General features: G+C 46.0%; 1 protein-coding gene across 2 annotated transcripts in view; it reads right to left on the reverse strand.

The window, feature by feature from the left end:
- The window catches only part of FAM234B (family with sequence similarity 234 member B), a 37,432-nt gene that overhangs the window by 14,634 nt on the left and 6,082 nt on the right, over positions 1 to 16,716 (reverse strand). For both annotated transcript variants that reach the window (XM_018048460.1, XM_018048459.1), the window contains exons 2-5: positions 11,058 to 11,456; positions 7,041 to 7,139; positions 3,245 to 3,433; positions 2,064 to 2,194 (exon numbers count right to left, since the gene is read on the reverse strand). In XM_018048460.1, the coding sequence (XP_017903949.1) occupies positions 2,064 to 2,194; positions 3,245 to 3,433; positions 7,041 to 7,139; positions 11,058 to 11,456 (818 nt within the window). The remainder of the gene's footprint in view (positions 1 to 2,063; positions 2,195 to 3,244; positions 3,434 to 7,040; positions 7,140 to 11,057; positions 11,457 to 16,716) is intronic.

Genomic DNA, 16,716 nt, shown 5'->3' on the forward strand with positions numbered 1-16,716 from the left:
AAAACAAACACTAAACTCCCCATACTTCCCACTCCCTGACAGATGAACCTTCTGAAACTCACTCCCTGATGAATGGAATTGTTAAAATGTTCCCGACTCCCCAGTCTCTTCATTCACAGCAACCAGAATGAAAAAAGATTATGTGCAGAATTCTAGACATTTTGGTTCAATCTTCTCTGAGACCAACTGGCCAACTGAAGAAAAACAAACAGAAAGGACCCCTAAAAGTGACTCATCTTTGGAAATTTCCCTCATGATCTGTCTTCTTTTCTCTCATCTCATGAACATAAAGTATCATCTGAAGTACTAGGGCAGGGCTCCTGAAACTTGTGACTGGTAGGGCACTATGAGTTAGTTTACGGTTCTCTTGACAAAAAACCATAAAGTACTGACAAGTTTAATGTCATTCTAAATAATTTCATTTGCATATTTTGTACTAATAACTCCATTCCACGTATGCATTACAAAAACCATGAGGTCTCGTCAAATTACAATAAGCTACAAAGTTCTACAGACACATTTGTCCACAAATATTCTTGGCCAATTGTTTAATTCTTCCATCCATGAGCCTTTTCTGGCAGATTCAGGCTAGACAGTCCAAGAAAAAGTCTAAGAGAAAGTCTGACAGAAGTTCTGAGAAAAGCTTCAGGAATGAAAACTTAAGACTGAGACAATTCTGGCCATTAATAAATTCTTTCCTGTGATTTAGGGAACATACTATTATTTTATCTGTACAGAGAATAGCTAGTTGCCAGGCACTGGAATTCCAACAAAGCAAAAATTGAGGAGCAAAATTTAGGGACTACTGTACCAGAATGAGTCTGCAGTCACAGCCTAAACAACAACTCTTTTTTTTCTGGTCCCTGTTGTTATTACTTGTTTCACTTACAATTTTATATATATATATATCCTATGGACTTTTATCAGTCTGTCTCACTGGTTTATGGTTGCAATAAAAGTTAAACATATTAATATATCCCCATTCCTTTTGTCACTTATGTCTGAATGCGATAAGATGATAAGAGGCCAAACCAACATGCCTCCACAAACCTTAGTTTCTTCACTGACATATTTTTAACTGGTTAATGCCTAAGTTCACATGTCAACCCTTGCACGTCAAATACGAAGAGACAAAGCTCCACTGTAAAATCAACAATACAATACATACTCTTGGTGAAAAACAGGTACCACTCCAGGCATTTGAAATATGTTAGTTCTAATTTTCATAACAATCCTGCAAGTAGAGTAACATCCCCACTTTACATACGATGTAACCAGAGCTGGGACAGGCTCTGGGGTTTACCAAGAGCACAGAGCAGCTGAGCAGGAATTCAAACACAGACCTATTTGGCTCCCAAGCGCCACCATGAACGTCAATGGAACCAGGTGAATGGGTTCATGCTGGCAATTTATTCACCTCAACTCACAAAGAGAATTTATTAAAAGCTAGTAGCGTATTCAAAAGCAGAGACATTACTTTGCCAACAAAGGTCCGTCTAGTCAAAGATATGGTTTTTCCTGTGGTCATGTATGGGTGTGAGAATTGGACTGTGAAGAAGGCTGAGCACCAAAGAATTGATGCTTTTGAACTGTGGTGTTGGAGAAGACTCTTGAGAGGCCCTTGGACTGCAAGGAGACCCAACCAGTCCATTCTGAAGGAGATCAGCCCTGGGTGTTCTTTGGAGGGAATGATGCTGAAGCTGAAGCTCCAGTACTTTGGCCACTTCATGTGAAGAGTTGACTCACTGGAAAAGACTCTGATGCTGGGAGGGATTGGGGGCAGGAGGAAAAGGGGACGACAGAGGATGAGATGGCTGGATGGCATCACTGACTTGATGGATGTGACTTTGAGTGAACTCCGGGAGATGGTGATGGAGAGGGAGGCCTGATGTGCTGCAATTCATGGGGTCGCAAAGAGCTGGACACAACTGAGCGACTGAACTGAACTGAACTGAAGCCCTTGTAATGAGGCGGTTTCAAGCAGCGTTTCTAGTAATGATACTAGGAAGTGACCAAAGTTGCCTTCCCTGTAAGAGACAAGGACAGCTGAGCATGGCACATACCTGCAAGTCCCCAAAGGCCAGAACCGCGAGGTCTCTAACACCATCTTCATCCACATCCGGCAGTACCACGGCCGGGGCGGCCAGGGTCCCGTTGGATAAGTAGTTTGGGTTTAAAGTCCACATGGCTTTCCCTGGGGAAGGATCAAATTGCTGATCACAACGAGCGCTTTCTGCCTCTACAAAAGGCAGATGCTAGGCTCCCAGGCCAGAAAAGAGACTCAAAAGGGCTGAGTGACAGACAGAAACTCCTACACACTTTTCCCTTTAGTTTGTATCTTGCTGGGAAGAAAGGTAGCAGGGAGTGGGAACTGAAATCTGCAAGTATCTGGCTATCAAGTCCATATAATAACCCAACACCTGGGTTTTTTAGGTAATAGGGACATGATGAAGTTTGCTCAAGAAAGATAAAGCCCCCTTGTCTGGAATGGAGGAACTGATCTGTTAAAGATGATTCCAACTACTAAGGAACTGTCCAAGGACAGCCAAACAGAAGCCCAACTCACTCCCTCTGGCACATGTTCAGAGGAGTAGAGAAACCGTAAAAGACGACCTCAGTTCTGGAGTTAACTCACATGCAAAATTTTTCCTTCACTCAGAAGAACCCCATTCCCAGACTCCAATCTTTACACCTAGGAAGGAGGCTACTTACCCAGCTTTATTGGAGTCCAAGGTTAAGAGCACACTGGAAGTGTAAGACTCTATAAGGAGCCTTCATAATACTCGATTTTTTTCTCTCTCTTTTGTCACATATGTCTGAATGTGATGAGAAGAGGCCAAACCAACACACCTCCACAAACCTTAAGTTTTTTCACTGGCCTACTTTTAACTGGTTAATGCCCAAGTTTACATGTGAACCCTTATATATCAAATACAAAGAGACAAAGCTCCACTGTCTTCTGTACAAAGAATACAGCAGGGAGATTATTTCAAAACCGAAAGCCCTGGAGCAGTTTCTGTTTGGATAACTCAGTTTAGCCCTATCCTATCACCAAACAGGTTGAATCATGGATGTGCTACTCTACTTAAACCCTTTCTCTTATTTCCCTCAATATCCACCTTCCAGAGCAGGAGATCAGACCTCCCACCATGGGAGAGCGGAACGGTCCCTTCCCTACCAGACTGCTCTAATCGAAGATGAGGGCTCCCAGGAGCAGGGCCCTCTCATGGCCAGCGATCTTTACCTGACGTCCCGTTGAATGCACTGAGCATCTTGTGTGTCCCCGTCACCAGGCAGACAGTTTTGGCCATGTCCCCTGGTGTCAGATCCAAACAGGTAATATCTCGGGCTTCCTCGGGGAGGGGACTAGACCACAGCGTGCTGCCGTTCATCCCCGAAAGGCACACGAGGACAGCAGGGGGTCTGGAGACACCTAAAAGCACACAAGAGACGGCAAAGGGAGGAAGCCAAGGAGATGAGAGGGAGATATGAGCAGGGGACCAGGAAAGCTAAAGGACCTGTGTGCTCAGCTCCCCCCCCCCATATTTCTGGGAAAAAGGTCTGCGAACGGGGCACCTGTCACATCTGTTCAACACATCTCTCATGTAAGGTGAGCTGCCGGGACCTCCTCCAGACGACCTGTGTGCACCTTCACTCTCACACCCTGTCTGTTGACATGTCTGTTGCCTTAGTCCTGCTAGGCAGAGGTATCCTTAAGGCTAAAGCCTGCCACATTCATTTTTGCATCCTCGGTGCTTTGCAAAGCACCTGGCACATAAAGCAGCCAACTGCTTTCTGAATAAAAGGAGCAAAACCAAGAATATGAAAAAGGAGTGGTTGGAAACAAAACAAACAAAAAACCCAGAAGGCAAGGTTATGCTCAAAAATTCAAGAACGATCTAGGGACTTCCCTGGTGCCCCAGTGGTTAAGGCTCCGAAGTTCCAATGCAGGTGGTGCAGGTTCGATCCCTGGTTGGGCAACTAAGATCCCACATGCTGCATGGTGTGGCCAAAAAACACGAAAATTAAGACTGATGTAGAATATGTGGAGAGAAGGGAGCAAAGTGCCTGAACTGTAACCACTGCTAGCAAACGCTGGGAGCAGAAAAGAATCTTTTTTAAAACTAAACCGGAAGATGACACACAGCGATGATATCAGGAGGTCCTCTGGTCTGGAGTTCCATGGACTCAGCTGATCTGGTCCCAGGAATACTTGGGGAAACTTAGTACTGAGGTCCAAGGACAGCTGATAAAGGATACATGCAGCCCACTTCTGTAACAAACAATCCTCTACGTCATGCAGCAACCCTATCAGAAGCATCATGTTCGCTCTCAAACAATCCTCTACGTTACGCAGCAACCCTATCAGAAGCATCATGTTCGCTCTCGCCAGTTTCACACTCACTTTCAGGATGGGCAGAAGGCCCAACTCACTTCCCCACTTCTCGCAACAGCTAATAACGACTGGACATGTAGGTTTTACAGCTTCACTGTGCCTAGTCCTTGGAACTGTTAATTAAATATATACAACCAAGGGGACTTACTGGGGGCGTGGAGTGGTTGAGACTCCAAGCTTCCACTGCAGGGGACACAGGTTCAATGCCTGGTTGGGGAACGAAGATCCCACATGCCACATAATGTGCTCAAAAAATTGAAATAAACAAACAAGCTAAAAGCAAGTAACAAACTGGCTCACTCTTTCAGACCTTGTTGCCAGAGCAGCAATTTACATGGTAAATTGTGGCAATACATGTTATCTCCCAGACTTCCCAAGGATGCTCTCATTAACAGACTTGGCTGTCCTTCCCTCTTCATGTCCCTACCAACTCCACATCAACTGTGTGACTCATCTTTTTCTGAGTGGTGATGGGTGATCCCTTCTCTACCAGACCACGACTCCTTGAGGCAGAGACCACTCTCCTTGTTAGCTCAACAGAACCAGTGCAGCTCTATGCAAGGAGCACAGCAGGTCATATAAGAAACGCAGCCCTCCTCACATCCAGTGGCACAGACCTTTGAACCCACTGGCTGGGGTTACGGGCACAGCAGTCTGACATAAGGTCAAGGTCATGAATTCGCCAGAATCTCCAAGCTGTACAATTTGGATCCCAGTTTTACCACTGCCAGCTATGGGGCTTCAGGTAAGTTCCTTCACCTCACTATGCCTCAGTTTTCCCCATCTGCAAATAGGGATAACATTAGTCTGTCTTATAGGAACACTGAGGGATAAATCCATTCATAATATGTATATACAACAGTGCATAGCACATAGAAAGTATTATGTGTTCACTTTATTATTATTTTTTATAATCTATAACCAAATCAGGCTGGTCCATCTTATGTCCAAACTCATGGCCTTACCACTGAGTCCTGATATATAGCAAACCATGCAAAATACCAAATGACTAAAAAAAAATCTCTAAAAAGTGAATGGGGGGAGTTTTTACTTCAAAAGCTGATCAGTCATAAGCGGAAAAAATATATAAATATAATTAAAGTTCAATCATATAAGTCAATTTCTAGGCTAGAGGTTCTTCCCATAAAAAAAAAAAAATTATACCCAAATTGCTTCCACATATTGCACAAGCCCTGGGAAGATATTTCTAATGCTCTCTACAATGTACCTAAACTTTTATTTCAGGGCCTGAATGATTAAAAAGTAGCTAGGAGGTTGTGCATGCATGCTCACTCACTGAGGTGTGTCCGACTCTTTGCGACCCCATGGACTATAGTGGGGCCAAGCTCCTCTGCCATGGAATTTTCCAGGCAAGAGAAAATTTCTAGGCAATTTTCTCCTACTGAAGAGGGTTGCCATTTCCTCCTCCAGGGGATCTTCCCAACCCAGGGATCAAACCCGCATCTCCTGAACTGGCATCTCCTGTGTCTCGTGCATTACTAGGCAGACTCCTGGGAAGCCCTAGGAGGGCGTTCTCTGCCTCCAACCGTAGCTACTGTATCAGTTTACAGACTGCAGCTCAAATCCACTTAAATGAAGACTGCAAGACAAACCCAAAAGCCCCATGTACCTATACTGAAAATGTAACTTGTTTCTGAAGTTGACATGTATCGGCTGGGGTCCCCCCAGAAAACAGCCCACTCAAGTAGGATAAGTTGTGAAGGTTTAATAAAGACATAAAGATGTGGTCAGGGTGTAGAGAAATCACAAGAGACAGTACAGTCCCTCAGAACTGTGACCACTCCCAGGGCCCAAGAGACAGGGGAGGAAGGGAGGAGTCTCAGAAGCCAGAAAAAGAAGGTCCGTGGGAGGACCACCTTGAGACAGACTGTGACCTCTGATCAAGGAGACCCAACGGGGAAAGCCCGGGAAATAAATACCCTCTGGTTACTCTGCCTCTCCTCCAGTTTCTGGCCTGTGCTCCCCACTGGCCAAACCTAATGGAAGCCTGCAGACCGGCGAACCTGCTGACTTAATGCATACAGGTCCGCTTCTCATCCCTCAGGGAGCAGGATGGGGAGCAGAGACAAAGGAGCAAACAGATGGGGTCAGAGGAAAACACCCAGGCAAGACGTACATGCGTAAGGATATGTCAGAACATCAGTAACAACTTTCTGCCAGGGATGAGAGCCTATGTTTATTATCATCTAAGAGGCCGGGGAGGACTGACTCAGGGAAAATTCAAGCAACCAAAGTGCTGGTGCTATTCAGGGCAGGCGTGTGGCCAAGAAACCTTGTCTCTGGATCTCAGGGTCGTCGCTGAACAGGGCGGCCACTGAAAGTGCCCTGCAGCTCTCACTTGCCATGACTTCTTCAAACAGGCATTATGTACAAGCTCCTGCATGAACCTGACTTATGTTTAATGCCCAGGGATTCTAGCTGCCCTTAGTGAGAGGCACAGTCAGAAGTAGGTCTGTGTATCATATCTTATCTAGGGATGACCAGGTTCATTGGGTACGAGGGATTGCCAAGGGCTTTCTCCTCACTGTAGACTCATCAGCTCACAACCCCAATGCCTTCCTTATTTCATACCCTCCAATCAACCAGCTCCTCCCACCCAGGCCTCCAAAAGCCACCCTCTTACCGGACGCACTCCCGTTCCCTGACGGCACGAAGGAGAGGAGCACGTCTCGCAGGCCGTCTCCATTTACATCCGCCAGGTCCAATGGCGACAGGTCCCCGCCTGATGGACACATGAGACACAGAGCCCTCAGCAAGTGACACAGACCAGTTCCCTGTTCCAGGCTGGACAGGGAACGCTCCATAAAAACCAGGCAGATCTCAGCTCCTAGATGAGATACACAGACCCAGTTCTGCCTGTGCCTCTCACTAAGGACAGCTAGAATCCCTGGGCATTACACGTAAGTCAAACATGAGAAGATTCTGGAAGGAGGAGAGAAGGCAGATCGGCTGGGAATGGTAAGCCCCAAGGAAGGACAATCTGGGGGTTCCCCGGGGCTTTCTTTGACCGCACATATCCCAGGGAAGGTGCTGCAGAAGCTGGCATCCCAGAAATGCCAACAGGGACACACAGGAAGACCCCACAAAAGCTGGTCTCCAGCCAAAGGATAGGAAAGGCGCAGCCCAGCAAGACGAAGAAGTTTTCAACAATAACCATTCTACTCCAAAAACCACAGATAAAACTGTGGCCCCACCCGGGCCCACAGGACAAACAAAGTGGAAACCCTTTCCAGGTAACAAGGCCCCTCTCGCCCCAGGGTCATGTCAGAGAAGTTGGGTGAGGAGGCTGGACTCTCATCCTCACCCAGCAGCACTCAGGCCTCCACACACAAGGGAAGCCTAGAATCCTACCTCCACCAAGTGTTCACAGGGCAGCCCCCCGCCCCTGGTGTCCTCAGAGGCCTGGACTTCCTCCTCCACCGAGCAGTGACAAGGTAGGCAGCATCACCCCTCCACACACACACACGCACATAGTGTGCAGTCAGAGGATGACTGTCAAATTCAGAAAGAATTCACACGTGGCTGGTGGAAGTGTAAGCTGGTACAACCACTATGGAAAATGATTTAAAATAAACCCCTAGACGTGTGGGCTTCCCAGGTGGCTCAGTGGTAAAGAACCTGCCTGCAAAGCAGGAGACACAGGTTTGATCCCTGGGTCAGGAAGATCCCCTGGAAAAGGGAATGGCTACCCACTCCAGTATTTTTTTGTTTTTTCCACTCCAGTATTCTTGCCTGGAGAATCCCATGGACAGAGAAGACTGGCAGGCTATAGGCCATAGAGTTGCGAAAGAGTCTGACACAACTGAAGCAACTTAGCACGCACACATGCCTAGACATACAACACACCCTGCCAACCAGCAATTTCACTCCCAGGTTTACGCTCAAGGGAAATTCTTACATACTCCATCAGGAAGCACAGTCAGGAATCTTCTTAGTGGTACTGCTGCTGCTGCTTAGTGGCTAAGTCGTGTCCAACCTCTTTTTCGACCCCATGGACTGTAGCCCGCCAGACTCCACTGTTCATGGGATTTCCCAGGCAAGAATACTGGAGTGGGTTGCCATTTCCTTCTCCAGGGTAGTCGTACTACTTAATTTTTTTTTTTTGTATTATTTACTTTTAAAAAATAGAAGCCACCTAAATGCTCACCAACAGTAAAATGGATTGCTAAATCATGGGATATTCACACCATGGAAAATTACTGGTGAAAATAAAGAAACTCTAGTGACAGTACATTGATAACAGATAAACCTCAACCATTTTCTTTAAATATGCTGAACAAAAAAGCAAGTCACAGAAGACCGCATGATTATATTTATATGACATTCAAAAACAGGCAAAATTAAAGGGTGGATCATTTAGGGATACAAATCTATGTGGCAGAACTTTAAACACAAGTAAAGGAATACCGACAGGAAACTCAGGACAGTGGAACCCTTTGGTGGACAGAGGGGGATAAGGTGAGGAGGTGAAGGACACGTGGGGAATTATAAGGTCTACGTACACAGATTTTTCTCGGCCTCAATCTCAGGTGATAAGACTGTTCTTTTCTCCTGCTATAGGGAGAGCGTCTTTCTCCTGGGAGTTTCATCTCCTGCTTTTAGGAAGGCTCGAAGGTCAGCGGCCCTCTTGCACCTGCTGTTGTTGAAACGCCTTCAACACAAAACAGCCAATCCGCCAAAGTGCCACAGTTGGGCTTGTGTGTTCTGAGCCCCTTCTGCCTGGTACAGTTTACAAGAGACAGGAGCACTCAACACTAACAGTTAGATGGGATCTCCAGACCTGATTCAGAGTAAGTTGTGTTAAAGAAACCTGCTTTACCACCTAAGTGTCCATCGCCAGGAATGGATAAAGTTAAGATGTGGTACACTGCTATATTCAAAGTGCATAACCAACAAGGATCTCAATAAAGACACACCACATGGAACTCTACTCAAATTATGTGGCAGCCTGGATGGGAGGAGGGTGTGGGAGGGAATGGACACATCTGTAGGTATGGCTGAGTCCCTTGGCTGTTCACCTGAAACTGTTACAACATTGTTAATTGGTTATATACCCTGATACATAATAGGAAGTTTAAAAAGAAAAGATATATATATATACCCTGTATACAAATATGCATACATATATACAATGGAATACTACTCAGTCATAAATAAAATGAAATTTGCTATTTGCAGCAACATGGATGGACTTGGAGGGTATTATGCTAAATGAAATGAGGCAGATAAAAGACAAATACTGTACAGGATCACTTATATGTAGAATCTCAAAAATACAACAAAACAGTGACTCTAACAAAAAAAGAAGCAGACTCACAGCTATAGGGAACAAACTAAAAGTTACCAGTGGCTAAGAGGAAAGATGGGCAGAGCAACATAGAGGGTTTTTTTAAAAGTGGTTATTATGGGATTATAGGAAACTACTGGCGAGAAACTTCTGAAAGCTGTAAAGCACTGTAAAATTTAAAGAATCTTTCCTTCAATAAAAAATATAATAAAAATGAAAAATAAAGAAACCTGCTCCAAAATGAGTCAAAATAGCCAGAATTACTTCGGTAACAACATTCCAACCATTAAGAGCAGGAAAAAAAAAGTTCCTGCAACAAAGCAACTCTCTTTTTCTGGAAAAGAAATTATTTCATAAACAACGTCCTACTGTAGAGCACACGGAACTATATTCAATATCCTATGATAGCTCGTAGTGGAAAGAATCTAAAAAAGAAGCTATATAGATAAAACTGAATCACTTTGCTGTATAGCAGGAACTAATACAACATTGTAAATCAACTATGAAGGTGAAACTGTTATTTCTTTTGTCATGCCCAACTCTTTGTGACCCCATGAACTGTAGCCCACCAGGCTCCTCTGTCCATGGGATTCTCCAGACAAGAATACTGGAGTGGGCTGCCATTTCCTCCTCCAGGGGATCTTCCCCACCCAGGGATTGAACCCAGGTCTCCTACACTGCAAGCAGATTCTTTTTTTTTAAAAGAAAAAAAAACACTACAGACCTGCCCTCACAGGACCCCTGCCTGCGGCAACTTGTACAGGACAAGCAGCAGCTATACCCCAAAGGGCGGGAAGGCAGGGGGCTGCAAGCAGATTCTTTACCCTCTGAGCCATCAGGGAAGCCCCCCAAATCAACTATATTTCAATAAAAAATAAATTTTAAAAAATTATTCGAAAATTCAATTTAGACCGGGCTTCCACGATCAGCGACTGCCCAAGTGCCCTACAGGAGCCCTACATGGCCTCTGGCCTGGCCGGGATGGGAGCTTAGCTTTCTCTGTGAATCTTCCTTCCCCCAGCTCTGCCCTCCCCTGATCCAGCCTCAGCTGCACATCTGGAGCCCAGCAAACCAGGGCTTTCTTCTCTCTGCATCCAAATAAGACCTTCCCCAGTAGAAACACAGCCAGCCATCCTCCCAAGATTTTGGAACTGTGCCAATCCATCTTTTTGTCTTATGTCCAACCTTAACTTCCAACCCATCTCTGCACACAGCAAGAGAAATGGTAGGTGACATGCATTAACATGTAAAGACTTGAAAGAAATTTTCAGTGTCATCAGGCACTTTCCAGAATGACACGCGATGGAGTTTTATGGACTGAAACCCCCCCACCCTACCCCCCCAGCCGCTTACCTCCCTGGGGACCCAGGTGGCGGCTCCATGTGCTGTGCAGGTCTCGGGGGGGACAGGGGATCAGGAAAGCACACACGAGCACTAGGACCATGGAGACCACCAGCATCAGCAGAAAGACAGATGTGCGCACGTAGGACACGATGGAGGAGGCCGCCTTCTGCTCCAGGGCCCCCAGGGGCTCCAAGGGGTACCCCTCGGGGGTGACCTCGGAGAGACGTGGCTTCCCAGCCCCTGCAACCTCGGCATCCGAGTCAGGCTCCGGTGCCTCCCCCAGTGGGCTCTTCCCGTTCTTGACCCCTCCGTTCTTCTGCTGCAGGTTAAGCACCAGATCATCCTCACTCTCATCACTGTCGGCCTGTGTGAGGGGGTCATACTCCCCCAGGTCCGGGCTTTTCTTTCCTGAAAAGACAGAAAGCCAGATGGTCAAGGGGGACTTGCAAGGAAGACCCTTCAGTCAACACATGGAAACTGGAAACACCTAGGGAACACACAGAACAGAACAGGTCTAGGCTGATAAGCCTGGACCGTGGAGCCATCTATAAAAACAGATGCCAGCAAAAGAGGGGAAAGGATGGGGGAGAAAAAGAAAGAAAATCACAGTGCTCTGGAACAGGGCTCCCCAACAGAGAACTGGGTAACACAGCAGGAGCTAAGAGGTGGGTGAGCAAGTAAAGCTCCATCTGTATTTATAGCCATTCCGCATCACTCAGCTTCCCCCGTGGCTCAGCTGGTAAAGAACCTGCCTGTCAATGCAAGAGATAAGGAATCCCTGGGTTACGAAGATCCCCTGGAGAAGGGCATGGCAACCTGCTCTAGTACTCTTGCCTGGGAAATCCCACGGACAGAGGAGCCTGGCAGGCTACAGTCCACGGGGTTGCAGAGAGTCAGACATGACTGGGCGCTCGTGCACGCACACACATACACACTCCATCACTCACATCACTGTCTGAGCTCTGCCTTCTGTCAAATCAGTGGCGGCATTAGATTCTCATAAGAGTACGAACCCTACTGTAAACAGCCCATGAGAGGGATCTAGTATTCCACCAAGCCAGTCCCTGGTGCCAAAAAGGTTGGGCACTGCTGTTCTAGAATTATCACTTTCATGAGTTTAAGAACATTCGAAAAGAAACAGAAAATAGCTAACTTCAAATACTAGTTTTTTTAAAAAGTTCTGTTAGTTTGTGTGATTCTCAGTAACGAAAAGACCATGGCTCTTCCATGGGCCTTCAGTTCAGTTCGGTTCAGTTCAGTCGCTCAGTCGTGTCCAGCTCTTTGCAACCCCATGAATCGCAGCAGGCCAGACCTCCCTGTCCATCACCAACTCTTGGAGTTCACTCAGACTCACGTCCATCAAGTCGGTGATGCCATCCAGCCATCTCATCCTCAGTCGTCACCTTCTCCTCCTGTCCCCAATCCCTCCCAGCATCGGGATCTTTTCCAACGAGTCAACTCTTCACATGAGGTGGCCAAAATATTGGAGTTTCAGCTTTAGCATCAGTCCTTCCAAAGACCACCTTGCATACACCTAATGTGTATATTCCCTTTGATTTTCTTAGAGTGGTGATGTTCCAATCTGTCCCATGACTCCTCTAAACTTTCAGAACCATTGTTCTCTGCACACCGCTCCTCACAGGCCAACATGTGCAGCTCCGCAGTTGCTTCTGGGCTTCGCAGGCGGCACTAGTGGTAAAGAACCCTCCTGCCAATGCAGCAGACGTAAGAGACTCGGGTTCGATCCCTGGGTCGGGAGGATACCCTCTAGGAGGAAATGGCAACCCACTCCAGTATTCTTGCCTAGAGAAGTCCATGGACAGAAGAGCCTGGTAGGCTACAGTTCTTGGGGTCCCAAAGAGTCAGACACAACTGAAGCGACTTAGCAGACAACTGTTTCTATGGAAACCACGAAGAAAGTCAAATGCTGAAAGCCACCTGGAGACATCTTACCAAAAACTTAGTTTTGAGAACCTTCCTGAGAGTCTAACACCATTTCAGTACATGTTTCAATAAACAGTGGTTACCTGAAAATTGCTATTCTGATCCTGCAGGCTGGGAGTGGTGGAATCTAGCAGGCATGTGGAGATGGAGGACTTGTCTTGACACTGCTTTACACAATAAGCACCCCAGTTTTATTTAGACCATATCTTTGCTGGGGTGGCAGGAGGCGGACATTTACGGGGGTGGGGGGGTTAAACCTTCCTCCTCCCAAGCCACCCCCTGCCCTAAGTGCCAGCAACTGGAGGAGTTTATGCCTTTATTTCAGGCTTATTATGGTTGTTTAGTCACTAAGCCGTGTCCAGTTCTTTTGCGACCCTATGGACTGTAGCCCACCATGGAATTTCCAAAGCAAGAATACGGGAGTGGGTTGCCATTTCCTTCTCCAAGGGATCTTCCCAACCCAGGGACTGAAACTGTGTCTCCTGCACTGCATCTCCTGCACTGGCAGGCAGATTCTTTCCCAATGAGCCACTGTCATGAGGATTAAATAATACACACATGGTTCTCGGTGCTGATGTCAGAGTCAAGCTCAGTAGATTTCAGCCTCTGTTATTACTGTTGGTATTCTATCTGCCCTTACCCCTTCTCCTCATCCCCAGGTTAAATATCTCTACCACTTCAACCCATTACTTAAAGAAGCATTATTTCAAGTGTCCATGACACCTTGGTCCCTCTCCTCTGGACACAACATGCCCATGCTCTTCAAAGGACAATTCCCAGACCTGAATATGGTCCCAGGGGTGCAGTCTGACCAGGGGAGGGCAGACGGGCCACTACAATTCAAAACCTGTAACTAGGATCAAACCAGTCAATCCTAAAGGAAATCCACCCTAAATATTCATTGGAAAGACTAACGCTGAGGCTGAAGCTCCAATACTTAGGCCACCTGATGCAAAGAGCTGACTCACCGGAAAAGACCCTGATGCTGGGAAAGACTGAAGGCAGGAGGAGAAGGGGGCGACAGACGATGAGATGGTTGGATAGAATCACTGACTCGGTGGACATGAACCTGAGCAAACTCCGGACATAGTGGAAAACAGGGAAGGCTTGCGTGCTGTAGCCCATGGGGTCACAAAGACTCACAACTAAGCGACTAAAAAACCACCACCACCACCTAGGATAGGTCAGCTTTCTTGGTCATCCCATCACTGATTCAGCTAACACTGATTCAACACCTGATTCAACTAAAACTCCAAAGCACTTTCTACATACGCTCAAGCCGTCCTACAATTACATGATTTTTAGCATCAAGTGAAAAATTCAGCATGGACACTAACTGAATTCCATCTTCCTAGTCAGTTTCCAGCCGGCAACAAATACAGCCTAAAATAGCATCTCTGCCCAAAGTGAAATTATGACTGTAATACTAGTGAAAAAAACAGTTTAAAGGAAATCCATTTTCATTTTATGATATACTATCACAGGGAAGAAGAGAACTTGACTGCAAATGCTGCAGAGACTTGTAAATTCTTTAATAAATCTATAAATTACAAGCATTCTTTGAAAATCAAAGCCTCTGTCGAACTGGTCCCTCTAAAAAGATTATGTGCTGCTAGTTAACGATGGCAAAGGATGGCCTTTCTGTCAGTCTCTCCCTAAAACCAGAGGGGAAGAAAAAGAAACAAAAATAGAAAAAGAATAAAAAAGGAAACAGCCACATCCCCAAACTGTAATTTATGAAAAGTCATTGCCAAAGGCAGTGAAACTTGCATCCAACTGAGGAAGTATAGTAAGAATAGGGACATACATCTCAGGTCTTCAGCAAGGAGCCGAGTTCACGGAATTAATAATAGTGACGACATGGATGGCCAATGGAAATGTACTAAGAGCTAGTACGCCAGGCACTGGTCCATGCGCTTACAGGGGTTAACGCATTTAATCCTCACAACCACTCCAGGAGGTAGGTGCCATTATTATCCCCATTTTATCAACAAGAAGATTAAAATATAAAGAGGTCAGTTGCCTGAGATCACAGAATTAACAAGAAAAGCCAGGATTCAACCTCAGGCAATTTGATTAGAATCCACGGCTCTAACCAATCAGTTGTGCTGCCTCCCTTGTTCCCCAGATACAAAGCCAAACCAAATAATCTTCTCCTCAGAAAGACAAAGCTTGGGGGTCCCAGAAGCATCAATGAGCCTCATTCAACACCACAGCGTGACCAGCCAAGATAAGACTGAAGAAGAAAGAGAACGAGCTTTTCTCTTTACAAGAAGCAGGCTGGCAGTGCGGCAGGTTAGAAAAGGTAACATTGGCAGTTCTCAAGGGGCGGATTTTTTTGGACAGTGTGGGTCCAATCAGGAGACAGAAACCAGCCACTAATTCAAACAGGACAGTTTCATGCAGAGAATGATTAAACAGTGAAAGGAAAGTAAATATAAATCTGGGAAGAGAAATCCAAAAGGTATCCTAGAATGGGGAGACTAGCTCAGAAGGACAAACGTGGTATTTAAAGGGTCCAGATCCACATTTACAGATCAGACAACAAAAGTGAATGTGGAGCTCAGGGTCAATAAACTGATAGCTGGCACAAGTAACAAGGGACTTCCCCAAGGGCTTACAGGGTAAAGAATCCGCCTGCAAAGCAGGAGACACAGGAGACACGGGTTTGATCCTTGGGTCGGGAAGATCTCCTGGAGGAGAAAATGGCAACCCACTCCACTATCCTTGCCTGCAAAACCCATGGACAGGGGAGTCTGGTGGGCTACCATCCATGGGGTCGCAGAATCGGACATGACTGATCATGCACGCACAATAAGAAACAGAAGTAAATGCTGAACCAGCACTCTGAGGCCCCGTGACAAATGCCAGCCTGTGACGAAGCAACCTCCACAAAGGAAGAGCACTGGCGGGAAAGGGATTTGAGTTGACAGCCTAGATTAGGTTCCAGCCTCAGCTGCCCAAATTCATTCAGCCTCTGCCCACCAGGCAGCCAATAGCTGGCTGTAAAACAGCCGCCCATCTAAATACGAATAGAAATCAGAACACAGCCGTCATTAGTACTCAGCCCATAAGCTACTGCAAAGTTCTACAAACATTCAAGAAAGAAATTATAACAAAACCCAGCAAACAAAAACCCAGCTACAGAACAAATGCTGGACAAATGAAACCACAAAATAGAAGAAACAGTGACAGATACTTCCCCCTAGAATCCAAGAAATTCAAGCAATCATCTTCTCTGAAATAAGGGTTCATGGAAGAACAGAACATTTCTAAGAAGAAACGATGATTCAACAGAGAAGATGAAAAGTAAACAAGGAGGACTCGGGAAAATGATGGAAGAAAAGAATAGAACAGTCTTACAATAAAACAATCCCCTTATTGGAATCGGCAAAAAGAACCTAAATGGCTGAAAAGAGCATAGAGATGTTAAGGTTAGACTGTGAAAATCAAGCGAGATGAAACGGAAATAACAAGGGCTGGCAGTTTTGTGCACTTACTATACTCTCTTTGAAGCCCTTTAACTGCCTTAGCTCAGTAAATGATCACAGCAACTCTTTGAGGCAGACACAGTATTATCTCCATTTTAAAGATGAGGAAACTGAGGTTTGGAAGTTTAATTAGCCAGCCCATAGTTAAACAGCAAATAAGTGATAGTCCAAGGATTCAATCCCAGGCAGTCTGGCTTGAAGGCTGTACTATCGCGGCACTTCATAAGAAAAAT

This window comes from Capra hircus, chromosome 5 (genome assembly GCF_001704415.2).
Source record: "Capra hircus breed San Clemente chromosome 5, ASM170441v1, whole genome shotgun sequence".
Classification (NCBI taxonomy): Eukaryota; Metazoa; Chordata; class Mammalia; order Artiodactyla; family Bovidae; genus Capra; species Capra hircus.